The following is a 15,692-nucleotide window of genomic DNA, read 5'->3' as shown; positions in this document are numbered from 1 at the left end:
GTCAATATACAAGTTTATTTCAGACTAGTTTGTCTTCATATATTCAAATGCATGTACTTTTGTGCCCGCTTTTATTACCCCTCAGCCATATTTTAGATAATTGCATCATTTTCTTCAGCTAACTGACTTGATTGGTTATAACTTGGTTTGGTATATAACACCACTAGGTTCTGTGGACCCCAACTACCATGTTATAGCAGGGTCACACTGTATTAGTCAATCCCTCCACCCCTATAATTTAAATGGTTTTGTTCCAATCATTATTAACACTGACAGGACAGATTCCTGTGTATATATGAATGATCTGACATTAAAAATAAAAAGGGTTCAGATGAAGGGTGTGGTTTACATATGTGTGACAATGTCCAAAACTGCTGACAATCTGGTCCATAAACTTGTTTCATTGGGTTGATTGAGCAGACATCAATAATCTATTGTATTCCCTTAAAAATGGTAGGTAAATTTATTGACATAAATTTGGGTAAGAGGCTTTTTTTAGACCACCATATTGTTTGCTTGACTTGTGAACACTTATCTTGAAGCTAATTGCGATGGTTTAACTCCGGACTTAATTCTGCCTGGGATTTCAAACTTGAACAGTAAAAGTTGTATGTTCTGTATCCTGTTATCCATTATAAATACACACTAATTAACACTTTGACCTCAATTTGTTTGAACTAATGCAGCAAAAATAATTGTTAAGAAAAAATAGGGTAATTTTTATAGAAAATGCAGAATAGTATTTGCTGGTCAACTGACTGCATGACAATTGATTACACTGTTATGTATATTTGATTTAATTTATATTTGATTTAGTTTAATTGTTTGTTTGTTATATTTTTTATTAAAATTTTTTATTCCATTACATGCTATTGTAATGTAATTTTATTTACTGGATTTGACATTTTCCAGAAATTCAGTTTGACCTGGCTGTTTTTCGAAAACATTAATAATAGAAACTTTGTATCTAATGACCTAGTTCCTAATCTTGATTCAGAAATCAGTGAGAGTTGAAGTAAACAACTTTTAAAATTTGTTTATATTCTTTCTTAGAGTAATATTCATAACGTGAAATTGAAGCCATACTTTGAATACATGACAAATAACATGTATCAATTAGGTTTTTCCAGAGGATTGACCCACATCTGGGCATCTGTTTTGCGTCTTAATAAGACTTAATATTAATGTTTTGAGAAAGAATAGTCATTCTGTGCCTTAACACTGGAGAAGTCCAAGTGTTTATGTTGTGGCCATTTTGGGTGGGGGGCTAATTGTTTTGTTTTCTTCAAATTATTTTAAAGCTGTACCGATGTCACATTTTGCTGATTATGCCGATACCGCATATAGCTGATTATTAAACTTGTCAATACCGATTATAAGACCAATATTTCAAGAAACCGCCTGTTCTACAGTTAGTGAAAGCACTAGCATTTAATTGACAAGTAAACCATGCGCAGTTTTTGTTATAACTAGCAATGCCTAGAATGGGTGCGGATAACTATTTCCCACATTTTATATCCCACCTTATTTCTTATTGTTAACTCATATATGCAAATAAAACTCTTTACTAAATAACATATTTATTCCAAATTAGTTTTTTGGGGGCACATATGCTCTGTGACATGTTTCTTCATTCCTTCTTTTAATTTAATGATGGTAATCAATGCTTATATATATGGTACAGTAATGCCAGGTCAAATTGACTCATGTAAGTTTCATTAGTGGAAATGGAGATCATAATTTGCTTGTCGAGAAAAAATCTACAGCATTCAGTGATCATTCCTGGGATTTAAGAAGCAGTTCACTAACAAGCAAAGCATGTAAAGCATGGCAAAAATGAATCTCTGAACTCCTGGTTGACGAAGGTGTACTTTGTGAAGCTAGCCATAATGGTCGGGGGGGGACTTTTAATTCATGAATGCATGAAATCGACAGTTGCATTATACATCATTTATCTTACATTGCAAAGTACAGTCATAGGGTTTTCGTATTAAAATGTCATTATCTAAATAAAGTTTCTTACAAAACTATTATTTGGAAAATAATATACATAATATAGATTTGCTTAATATCTGATGTTTCTATTTAAAAAAGAGAGACTGAAGGAAAGTAGATATTTTACATTTGATAATGCATTTATTTCAGGTGACAACAGTTAGACCTATGCACTAACGGTGATGCGCAATGCAAAGACCATGGAAGTAGTGCAAAACAGTCATGTAATGATTTATTTTGTAATATTATGGCTGTATTGCTTGTTGTCAATAAAGTAATAATTATCCCATCTTTTTCAGTTTTCATTGCCTATTACATTAATAGGCTTGGAAAAATATTCACTACTTATTCTGGTGACATTTTTTGAAAATTGACAACAAAAAATATTGAGATGTTTTTTTTGGCGACAACTTTTTAAACGCCAGGACCATCCCTGTAATGTGTATGCTGGAAGTTCAACAGCAACACGAGGCCTCATTGGCTGGTTGGCTGCTCTGATTGGGATGAGTGGATGCATGGTATTGATAATTTGTTGTGAGCAGACAATCAGCGGTAGTTTACAGCAAGCGTGTTAAAAAATATTTACTTTTAAGAATATACTGTCTTTCAATTAACTCCCAAATCAAATGTTTATTCCTTAATTTCCACTATTTAATTGTGATTTAAAATTCAAGCCATGTCAAGATGACTGTTATGATTAAATTTATATTTAGGAAATTTGTTTACATCGGCACCGATTATTTCTGCTGATACCAATTATACCGATTGTTCCAATAATCGGCTCACTTATGAGTATGTCTGATTAATTGGTACAGCTTTAAATTATTTGGATTCCAAGAGATTATTTTTCCCTGGAAATGCTCTAAATTAATTCTTGGACAAGGACAGTTATCAAATTTACAAAGAATTCAAACACAGGAATATTATTTTCTGTGATTCAACAAAGAACTGTTGACACATCAGTATGACACTGACCACAGCATACAACATCGCCTTCCATTTTGTATTTCAAACTCAATTTCATTAGGACATTTTATTACTAGGACTTCTACTTTTTTAATTCTTGGATTATTCTTGGATTATTTTTGGATTTGATTTGTAAAACTGTAATTTTTTTTTCTCATTTTTATCTTGTTTTTCTAGGGAAATAAATTATTTGTTAAATTTTACAAAGCTTGTTGTCTTCACTCTTATCTTGTTGCATTTTGTAAGAGCCTAAACATGACAACACCACAAAGCAATGTGTGAATGTTATCAGCTTTCTCTGGGTTTTTTTTTGTTCTGGGGAGGGGGTATAAATTGTCATCCCATAATTTGAACAACCTTTAGTAGTGAGATTAACTTTGATGATTAGAAAATACTGAAATGATTTGATTTATAAATTCAGATGAGAATATTTTCTTTCATTTGAGCAAAACCTGTACACAGAATGTATTGAAGATAAACAGAGAAGACTTGCTGATATTATAGTTCATACTTCAGTAATAATAAGATTAACACTAATGAGCTTTTTAATCAACTGACTTTCTTTCAAAACTAAGCTAGTTTATTCTGGCACAAAACTGTGCACTTTTTCATGAAATTTGTGAAAATATTGTAAGATATCGTGAGTCATGCTGTGATTGTATTATATCAGAATTCATGCATGATCTTTCCTCCCAGAATGATAATTAACTTTGTATACATTAATTCTCGTATTTTGAAGAAGAAAAAATTCATAAAGGAACAAATATAAAAAAATTCAGGAGCCACACCATGATTGTTATATTTAAATTCATGTGCAATCTCTTCCTAAAAATGAACAAACATTTCATACATTATTTTTCATACTTTGACAAAGTATATTTTGTGTATGAAAAAAAATATATAAAATGTTGGGAGCCACACTACAGTCATGTTATATCAGAATTAATTTTATAATGGAGCATGCTATAGCAGGGACTCCAGGTTCACTGTCTTTGATGTGAAAGTGAGTACCTGAAATGGGGACTCCAGGATCACTGTGTTTGATGTTAAAGTGAGTACGTAAAATGGGGAGTATGGTGAAGGTTGATGGAAAATGCAGTAAAAAGCATAAAGATTTGTGGTGGTATTTGCTGTAGTTAAAATTCCCTAATTAAAATCAAACATTCAAAGAGAGAAATCAATGTAGAACTGAAAGCTCAGTGATTGAAACTGTATTCTTCGTAATGTTTACATGGCATCAGTATGTTTTTACTGCTAGTCTGAAAAGTTGTAATAAAGAATGTTTACAAATATGAACTTGATCAGGTCTCAAGTGGATAAAGCATCTCAGCTTTGAGCAAAACCTCCTTTCAACTTTTAGTGTGCTAAAATCAGAATTAAATGGCTCTACATGAGATTTCTGCTTCCATCAGCATATATTAGTAGTCACTTGGCAATTAAGAAGTTGTTCATGTGATTATAGCCCTGTAGAATGTGTGTATCTTCAAGCTTGTCAGTACCCAGAGGTACTTTTCATTATAAACTAAAGTATATATTCCAGTAACCTTATTAACAATAAGGAACGACCTGTATCTGTCTGTTTGCAACAACAGATCAGGATCTATGTTGTTTGCCATTGGGCTTTGATACAGGTAAAGTGAGGTAAAGAGAGGTAATACTGGAAGAAATATTTACTTGATCTTTTAGTTAATTTCCAGACAGCAGCACTAGTCATAGGCCTGTGTCTACATCTTTGCATCTCAACCATTTCTGAGTTTAAAACTTCACTGTAGAATAGATCTCATGGGATGCTGCCACGTGGAGCTAACTTTGATAGTATAGTAATAATTGTTTATTACATTCTCAGGTACAAAATGTTCTCTGTTAGAACAGTTGAGGTTAATTTTCCCAGCAAAATTCCTAAGTACTATGTATTCCAATGACTTTGCTATAATGATACTTTGATAGAACATTTAATTGGTTATAGCATTTGATTTGTGTGGCCTGCTTGAGATTAATTGTACTGTTTTTATCACCTGATACTTTAAAACCAGACAAATAGGTCTGATGTTTTTAAATAACAAAGGCATAACAATAAAGGCACTGAATAACAACAGCATGATAGACATTTTGCATAATCAGTATATGTAACCAGCCTGACAAAGGTGCCAAATAGCAATGACATGATAATCACACTTCATTCATAATTGGTTCTTTAAATTAACATGTTCATGATTCGATGCAACTATTTTTGTTTTGTACTCTTTAGACTAAATAATTTTAAAATATCGTTCTATACCGGTAATTTGACTAATAGAGACAGTTCAAAGTAAATCTCTGTCATATTGATTTATTGTGCATGGCATGAACATTGTGTTACAGACTGTTTTGTTATGGCAGGGTTTAGTGAGCAAACAGGTGTCATTGATAGTGATGCAGATGATGTTCCCTTGCTACAGGGTGTGACATGATGCTGTCTACTTTGGTCTGGTGATTTCTTTAGCAATGGTAATTCTGATGGTGTCACAGTCACATCTGTTAATCTGGCAACTGAGGATATTGTTTGTGAAATTACATATTGCCAGGTGTTATGTATGTTTAATTTATATTATGCATTTGACTTTTGTTTGTGAATGAGGGTTGTGGGTGGCATTTTTGTATACCTGACCTTTGTGATGATTTTAAGTGGTAAACAAAGTTGCTTACTACAATATGAGTTCAAGTTCTAACCTTGTTTATGAATTGGTGAAATTTTCCATTGAAATGTGTATTGCATAATAGATATTTGAATTACTAAGTGTTCATTGACATTTGTATTAACACATTATTTGTAATTATTGAGAACTCATTTAGCAGCATTTTGGATTTCATAGTTGTGGCACATAAGGACATTCAAGACTGTTGGTACATCAAAACAGTACAGACTATAGTACATCAGGACATTCATGATTATTGGAATTTATTCAGAACATTCTCTACTTTTGAACTTGTGATAGGACATTTAAGTTTATTACATTTAAGATTATTTGGGATTTAATTCACAATACTTTAAGGGTCTCTTAAAGTTTCACTTTGTAAGTTAGTAATAATAATTTTAAAAATTTTGATTATACTAAACTTTGGGGTTTCAGTTCTTTCTGTTATATAGTTTAAGAACTAGAGTCATAATACAGAGTTGTAATACAGGAAGCAACTGATATTTCGGCTGCTGGAAGTAATGGGGATGGCAATGACTCAGCACTAACCATTGTACCCAAAACCAACAAGGTTCTAGTTAGCATACCAGACATTAGATTAAACATACAAGCTCAGTGTAACATACCTGACATTCTTTATGTGTATTTGCATTTCATTTTTTTTTTGTAAAACATGTCAACAACAAAAATTCAGATTAATAACAAAGAGATGCCTATTGACAAATTCTTGCCATCCACATAAATGAAGGACTAATTTATTAGCTGTTAAGTTGTTGAACAAAGATGTTTTCACATAAAAGTGACTTTCATTATTCACAGGCTGGTACATATACAGATATGTTCATCAGATGGTAAAACTTACTTGTTTATCTTTTTTCTTCATGATAACATTTGCAATGTTTATACAGTGTATTTTGTTAGAAAATTACATATTGGTTCCCACAGTAATCATACCAGTATTAATTGTTTACTACAGGTGTGCCCAAAATCATAGTCATGGACAAGTACATAAACATTTTGCAATATAACTAATGAATTTGGATATACAATTTCTCAGTCATAATATTCTAAATATCCCTCTTCCCTGTGAAATGTTATTAACAGTCTTTATTGTTTGTGAATCCACTCTTGATTGAACTTTTGTGATTAACAAATGACCCATGAAATGGAGTGCATTTATACTGAGACTGTACTTTAACCTGCAGTAGATAAGCAGGACTACAACAAGGATCTGCAAGACATGAATCAGCTTTCTTGTATTACCGATTAGAGCAAAATACAAGGAATGGAAGAAGAATGAAAAAAATTTGAATTTTTGAGGAGGCAGAACTGTGTGGTATTACTGGTATTATGCCCATAGCTTCTAAGTACTGCATTTCTTCAAGTACCTTGTTCAGTTGGATAAAAATGGAATTTTCCAAAAATACTTGTAGGACATAAGAAAGGATGCCAGGCTAGTGCTGGCATACCATTGACTTGGAGATTGAATCATGTATGTTGGACTATCACATGTTCATAACAATCAAGATTTTGCAGAATTATTCTGCAACAGGAGAAATAAAAAAACATTCAGGGTTGAGACTGATTATACACATGACAAATAAAATTCAACCTTGAATGTAAATCAAAGTTTTAAAATGTAATTTTTACATTTGCTTAATTCACGCAAATAATGGAGAAGTTATTTAGAAACTGTATATTTTACTTTTTCATAATATTTACAGTGCCTCACACCTATCGAACTCAAAAATCTTGATTTTAATTTACTTTTCTCTGTAATTATTGGTATTCTCTTAAATAAATAAAAGTTTCATACCTCACAAAAGTACTTCATCATGAAATGAAACAAGACTTTTTCATTTAAGGACTCTTTTTTGATAGCAAAATTACTTTAAATATAACAGTTTTAGTTGTTAACTGCCAGATAGATTGTTTAGTGTTACTCTCTTTACTGAAAACTACTGAATAATTCCTACAATTCATTAATCAAGCATACACTTACATCCTTTCTAAGGAGAGAATCATGACATTTTCATGTTAATTGACCCTGATTAATAATCGTAATCAGTATAAAACAGGCAACAATGTTCCAGAGTGTCTAATAACCATGCCTACACATGGTGCAGTCCGCTATATCTTAGAGAGCTGCCATGGAAACATAGCAGGAATGGGCCCAAGAATAAAGGTGTAGCTTATAGTACCTGCTGATGATAGGGTAGATAGCCTGCTGTCCTAAAAATCCCAGTGGAGAACACTAATAAACATAGCATATTAGCACTTTATGATAAAGTAACATTTGACAATGGTTACTGTTTCACCAAAGTCATGTGCATTATAGTGAATTTATAATATTTTTAATTTGTTCACGTTGTATTGCTATATAATATAATCTGGTGCCACGCCATCAGTGAATCCTGCTGTGGCTGAATGCTGATTTAGGTGTGGTTACATTTTCACACCAATTACATCTTCTAACCCATGTGATAGAGAAATCTGTTTGTTAACCTTATTTCACACCAGTTGTGATTGTCACGGTGTCCACAAACTAACCACAGCATTTGCAGGAACCACGTTTTCAGCAGTTTAAAGTTATTTTTATAAAGTACTGCTTCAAAAGTTAAAATCAATCCTTATTAATAATATTATTTGTTCTTAGTTTCCTCTAGGTCTGCCGCTTTTGTGCCACTAAATTACAGAATAAAATGTACTCATTGCCAGCCGTGAAAGGTAGGCTGACCCAGGGAACATAAAACAGCTGAACACTCTCCTGCTTTGATGCTGAGTTTGCCTGTACTATCATTCCCATTGTCCTGTGCTATTTCAGTGCTGAATGAGGGTTTACATTTTTTTCAGCATGGAGTTGTTTCATCATAGCAAATCTTTTACAGGCAGCATTCTACCTGGATATACAACCATAGTAACCTGCATCACTTCATGCTGCACTTGTGAAGGTACCACTGATGGTTCCAACTTCAATACAACTGACAGTTCTGGCAAAAGTACAGCTAAAGATTCTGCTGTTTTACTCATGGCATGTTATATTTACTGCTATTTTTTCAACATATTGCAGCTAGTACCAGGCTGTACCTAGTACCAGGCCATGCTAAAGTGCTGGATAAAATTTGTCACAAAACCCTGACAGTGGTAGAGTGCTGGCTCCTTGCAGACTCCATCACACTGCACAACTGTATAGCACATCATCAGTCTTGTTGTGTGCTGATTTGGACTTAGTTCTTGACAGATCCTTTTATGGCACAACCAGCATCTTGAAAGCAATGTATGGAACTCATATCTGACATTTATTAAAATGATAAGATATTCTTGCCTGATTCTGGAACGGTTACCTGCTGCAGCTTTTCCTTTATACCTTGATCAATGTTGGTGTGTGCTTCAAGAATATTGGCCAGACTAACAAATTTTTGCATACACTCAAGCCTGCTCAAGTTCTTGACATAGTGGCCTTTAATCTCTCTATTGTTTAGAAACAATAGATCTACCATATGCCTCCTAACAACACTACTGATTCATATGAGATTGGGCCTACCTTTCAAACCGAATTTGCTGATCAGTATTTCAGGATTTTGGATTTCAAATTTGTTGAGATCACAAACCTTCACCGGAAATTCAGTGCCATCAAACCTTAGCTCACACATGTGATTGCCTGGGTGTTCAGTATGATTATGTGTTACATAAAGCACAGAAAGAACAGCCCACAATGCATAGCAATCATTTACAACATTGACAACTGCCTGCAGCAGAAAGTACTTTGGAGATGGTATGTAGCCAAGGCTGCAAAATGGCTTCTATTGCAATACCTCTTGGTCTAGAGTTAATCAGTGAATGTGTGCCCATCCAGAACCCTCACACATATAATATTTGATGCGTGACAGTATTAATATGCTCATATCATTGACTAACCATTTAATTACATCTTACCTTAGCACTATCACAGCTTGGTTCCTAAAGTAGTATGTCATGTTGAGCAACTTGATTTGCTGTCCTCTCCTCCTTGTTTTTCTATTCTGGTGAAAGCAGAAGGCCAAACTCAACTCCAAGCTGCTGTAACTTGCAGTCAACCATCTTGTTTACCCTAGGTGTTATGGCATGAAGGAAGGCTACCGCATCTGCTTCAAGTCTGTGGTTTTGGGAAACTTCCTCAATTGTCTATTTCTAACACACCTGACATTTGCAGTGAAAATGCTTTAGCCAGACCTCAAAGAACTTTTTTACCATGGCACTTGCACTGGCTTTCAAACCACAGAGCTGGCACTGGATTTTAATGCTGTGAACTTGTCTTTACGCCATGGCTCTTGCACTAACCTTTAAGCCCTAGGATTTTGGCACCTTGCTTCCACCAATTCCACTACTCCATATTTGAACTTTTGAGGTGTATTGGCCCTGGCTTGTGGTAGTTGGTAAGCATCATCTATGGTTGTATATTATACCTGCCATAATCTCTCATTTAAAAGATTTGTGTAGTGACATGTGGGTATGTATACAAAGTCTGACACAAATTTCCAAAAATAAATTAATTGGCACATATCCTATGTCTGACATATTGCTAATTTCCATTTTATTTCCAACAAGGTGTATGGAAGGGGTATTTCATATAGCTACTGTAATCTCTAGCTAAACAATTTTCTATGGTGGTGCCAACCTTTGTACATACCATGATTCCTGAGTAGATCAGCCAAATGCCAGTTCAAATTTCCAACAGATTTCAACCATTTACCACATCTATCCAGCTTTATCCATTCACACTTTCTCAGCTCAGGCATTGTACTTATACCTGATGCATATACTATAACATGTGTCTATTTGTCTACACTTAACAAATTCATACACTACCTTGTGGCACATTCTGCAAATGAGTCCCTGCTCATGGATATTTTTGGCCTAGAAAAGAGCTTGGTAAGTCACAAGACTAACTGCAATCAGTTAATTGCAATAGCCCTTTGGCATGTTTTTAATATTCAGGATAAGAACTAACAATAAATACCACATCATGCAAAATATGATTGCCACATACTTTCCATTTCTTTTTTTGTAGATTTGATGTTATTCTTGATCCACTTGGAGGAAAAATACCTACTTTTTCAGTAGACTTGCTAAAAAGTTGGAGAAATTCAAAATATGTTTCATTAGTGACACCAGTACTTTCAAACACAGATAAATTTGGAATTCCTTTGGGTCTTTTTACAGCAGCAACTAATTTTGGAACAAATATAATCAAGGTAAGTTGAGAGAAAGAGAGAGAGAGAGAGAGTAATCTACACAGTAGAGTTATGGAGGAAAATTCCTGTTCCATATCAGATGTATATCATTGATAACTTGCATAAAATGTACCAGTAACTATTGTTAAGATTTTCAGAGAAGATAGAATAGTTATTACATGATTTTAAATTAATCATAATTAAAGTAAGAAAAATTACAGCACTGAAAAAATTAAAACCTATCCCAATGTTCACTGAATACAGGAGAGCAATAAAGTAAAGAAGCATATGTAATTAAATGGTGTTCATGTAGCACATAATTATAACAAGACTCCTCAAACAGTGCAAATACATGTAATTTCTTTAAACCTTGTTACACTTTAGCTTTGATATAGTGATTTTCTTTAAGTCTGTGTATTTCTATTTGTAATTTGTTACATTTTTCAGGCAGTCTGAGCACAAGAAATATGTTTATTTATAAAAAATTACAAAGTTGTTTCAAATTCTATGTAATGAGTATAAATCTAAATGCACATTTTAGTTTAACCTGTGTACACACCATTTATTTTCAGGGCTTCAGCAATGGTCGGAGTTACAGGTGGGCTGTATTTATTCCAAATGGAAATGCTCTTGGTCAGATTGCAAAACTTGTGGATGATGGAAAGGTAATACCAGTACTTGCTTATAATGATACTAGTTTATCTCTAGAACACTGGCTCTTGGGAGTTTGTCACAAATAAAAAACACTGTGATCTGTTTTGAGACAGCTATTATAATTAAGCATAAACTTCATTGGGATTTTTTTAAAAGTAAACATTCAGATGATTGTATTTCAGTTACTTATTATTCCCTTGTGAACAAAGTAGGGAGGAGATATGGTATTCTGTCCATACTTTAGTGTGTTTAATTTGTTCTTTTATGCATTTCCCCCTGTGTATTTTCTTCTTATCCCTTCAATAACCGTGACCTTTTTTCTTACCTCACTCAAGACAATTGGTATGTTGATGCAGCTCAGGAGCAGTTGGTCTGACATTACCAGATTAGGTCACTGTGGTTTAGTTTGCATACTTTAATGACTTTTCTGATACTTTGACAGAGCTCAGAAATTGTTGATAGCCTGATGACCAGGGCCCCTCTGATTCTAAACTTTGCACTACTTGTATTATAAGTGAGTTGCCCTTTGGGACTGTTCACCACACACCATCTAAAAAAAAGCATTATCAAATTTATCAGAAATAAACCTTTAACCTGTGTATAAAATGCTGTTTATTTTTACCTTGAAGTTCTGGAATGACACTCTGATAAATTATTAATCCTCAGCTCCTGTCGGGCCCCATCTGTAAATCCCTCAACATTATGAAAGTCATCTGCTTAATTGTATCAAAAGCTATCAACTTGGTGTATACAAAGCAAAACATGTGATCTATGAATGAGGAACAGCACTATTTCTGTTATTTGTATTTCACTTGTTACCTATAATTAGCACTCACTCATACAGCATGAAGAATAATAATCTGTCCCTTGCTTGCATTGTCTTGGCAATGCATTGCTAGGTAATTATATCAAGTAGTACCTATGTGATTGTTTGACAGTTAAACAAAGCTAGGTGATTAATTAGTTATAAAAGCCCACAATGCAATTTTTTTTCACCCTGAAGAAACTGAGATCATTATGCTATATTTAAATATGTTTAGTTCAAAGAGTTGATAGCTGCTGATTTTTTATTATATGGAGTGAGTGCTTTGTGTTATTGTGACACATCCAAAAGTACTATCGCACCAACTAATTATGAACTTAAAGCTACCTTTTTAACTGATTGTTATTAAAAACAAAAAGATTAAGACCTTTTAGACTTCATTTCTGTTTTCAACCTTTATCAAGAAACATGGAGATTTTAGCAGCATTCAGAAAATGAAATTACTCCAAGTCCCTCAAATGCTTAACAGATCATGATGAAATAAAGACTGCATCGATCTTAAGGCATACTGATCATGATGAAATACAGACTGTGCATCAACCTTAGGCATACTGATCATGATGAAATACAGACTGTGCATCGAACTTAAGGCATACCAATCATGATGAAATACAGACTGTGCATCAACCTTAGGCATACTGATCATGATGAAATACAGACTGTGCATCGATCTTAAGGCATACTGATCATGATGAAATGCAGACTGTGCATTGAACTTAAGGCATACCAATCATGATGAAATACAGACTGTGCATCAACCTTAGGCATACTGATCATGATGAAATACAGACTGTGCATCGATCTTAAGGCATACCAATCATGATGAAATACAGACTGTGCATCGAACTTAAAGCATACCAATCATGATGAAATACAAATTGTGCATCAACCTTAGGCATACTGATCATGATGAAATACAGACTGTGCATCAACCTTAGGCATACTGATCATGATGAAATACAGACTGCGCATCAGCCTTAAGTCATACTGATCATGATGAAATACAGACTGTGCATCTATCTTAAGGCATACCAATCATGATGAAATACAGACTGTGCATCTATCTTGAGGCATACCAATCATGATGAAATACAGACTGTGCATCAATCTTAAGGCATACCAATCATAATGCAATACAGACTGTGCATTGAACTTAAGGCATACCAATCATGATGAAATACAGACTGTGCATCAAACTTAAGGCATACTGATCATGATGAAATACAGACTGTGCATCGATCTTTAGGCATACCAGTCATGATGCAATACAGACTGTGCATCAACCTTAGGCATACTGATCATGATGAAATACAGACTGTGCATCGAACTTAAGTCATACTGATCATGATGAAATACAGACTGTGTATCAACCTTAAGACATACCAGTCATGAGGCAATACAGACTGTGCATTGAACTTAATGCATACCAATCATGATGCAATACAGACTGTTCATCAAATTTAACCAGAGTTGTATGTCAAAATTATTCCAACTTTGCCACCTGAGCATTTGTCTAATTGTGAAATTACTGGAAACCTTTTTGGTTGTGAGCAACTCTTTAGTAGAATGTGAATGAGATGTTCAGTGACTAGTGTCACAAGTATAAGGTACCAACCATCTAGATGGGGTGGGTGTGTCAAAACAATAGTGAAAAATATGCATTCTTTGAATAAGTGGAGTTGTTTTTTTAAAGATACTTTCCCTTGGCTTGTCTCTGAAAAATACTTTGAGCACTCAAACAGCTAGACAGTTGTTGACACCAACCCAGGAGGAAAACATTGCTTTATGTGAAAATTTGTGAGAAGTAAATAAATACAAGAATCAATTTAAGATGAGCTTTCTTTATTACTTTTAAAGTAAAGTTTTTTCAGTGTTATGCCAAAATAATGCCTGGTAAAAAAGAAACAGGATCCTTTTAGGCATATGAATTTGAGTCAGGGGCTAGGGATTTTTTAGAGTCATTTCCCCTGGGGCTGTGTGTGAACAAATTTGTTCTGAGCAGTGATCAAAGGAAGAGAAACTCATTCATGCAAAAACTAAGTCACTCAGACTTAATTTGCATGCTCAAGTTTTTGTATTTTCATCTGTACCAAACCTCTTTTAATTTTATCAATTTTTATGCTTGATTCAGTTTTTTTGCTTCAGTAGATTTTTTACCCAACTATTCATTAATTATTAAGAGTTTGGACCCTATTTCACCTTTGCTGATGAAAATTTGTACATAGACACATCTTGACAGAAGATCTTAGCCATATCAGAACTTGTCATACTTCTGTGAATGCTGCATGTTCAGATAGTACACTTTCAGTATCTTAGACACAGTTTCACTTACACTCATGAAATTATTTATGTATCCATAGATATGTCTTAATGAGAAAATCTCCATACTAACACTATATTAATGTGACTATATACACCACTCTATTTTTAACGCACCTGGATAGCTTGCAAACCCACTTACAATGCAAAAGGCAGACATGGATCACTGTTTTTATAGCGTAACTGGTCAGCAGAAATCTTATTGGATGGCTTGTTGTCTGTCATCAATCATCCAGTGGTCATATGTCTGTCATGTGAAATTTGTGTTTTAATTTTGCCATTTAATTAAGTTTACATGTAATCGTCATGAATATGCCCTCATCAATTCAAGCAAGAAATGAGACTATAAACTGCCCTGATTATTCTCACAATAAACTGCCCTGATTATTCCCACAATAAACTGCCCTGATGATGCCCACAATAAACTGCCCTGATGATGCCCACAATAAACTGCTTTGATGATGCCCACAATAAACTGCTTTGATGATGCCTACAATAAACTGCTTTGATGATGCCCACAATATACTGCCCTGATGATGCCCACAATAAACTGCCCTGATGATGCCCACAATAAACTGCTTTGATGATGCCTACAATAAACTGCTTTGATGATGCCCACAATAAACTGCCCTGATGATGCCCACAATAAACTGCCCTGATGATGCCCACAATAAACTGCTTTGATGATGCCCACAATAAACTGCTTTTATGATGCCTACAATAAACTGCCTTGATGATGCCCACAATATACTGCCCTGATGATGCCCACAAGCACCTGCATGAGAACCTGATTTTACACTGACTCCACAGAAAAGCTGGCTTTATTGTGAAAACTTTGTAGAACTTACTATCCTTCAAATGGCACAAGCTAATTAAATTAATTTTCTCCAGCTGAATACAATACATCAAAGGTGTTGATATCTCAATAACATCCATGTATAGGTCAGCCTAATTTCTTTCTTCAATCACAAACCGTAGACAAGTTTTGCCTTGAAATAACATTTTTGAAGTGATGAATTTTAGAATAACTTAAATATCTATATATTT

The 15,692-nt window shown here is 34.1% G+C and overlaps 1 protein-coding gene across 7 annotated transcripts in view; it reads left to right on the top strand.

The window, feature by feature from the left end:
- LOC149792263 (NAD(P)H oxidoreductase RTN4IP1, mitochondrial-like) overlaps positions 1-15,692 on the top strand; it is a 58,674-nt gene that overhangs the window by 38,017 nt on the left and 4,965 nt on the right. For all 7 annotated transcript variants that reach the window (XM_089970797.1, XM_089970798.1, XM_089970800.1 and 4 more), the window contains 2 exons: positions 10,687-10,870; positions 11,422-11,514. In XM_089970797.1, coding sequence (XP_089826923.1) covers positions 10,687-10,870; positions 11,422-11,514 — 277 coding nt within the window. The remainder of the gene's footprint in view (positions 1-10,686; positions 10,871-11,421; positions 11,515-15,692) is intronic.

The sequence above is a fragment of the Sinohyriopsis cumingii genome, chromosome 9 (genome assembly GCF_028554795.1).
Source record: "Sinohyriopsis cumingii isolate HCF-2022 chromosome 9, ASM2855479v2, whole genome shotgun sequence".
NCBI classification, from domain to species: Eukaryota; Metazoa; Mollusca; class Bivalvia; order Unionida; family Unionidae; genus Sinohyriopsis; species Sinohyriopsis cumingii.
This window is presented reverse-complemented; position numbering and strand designations above follow the sequence as displayed.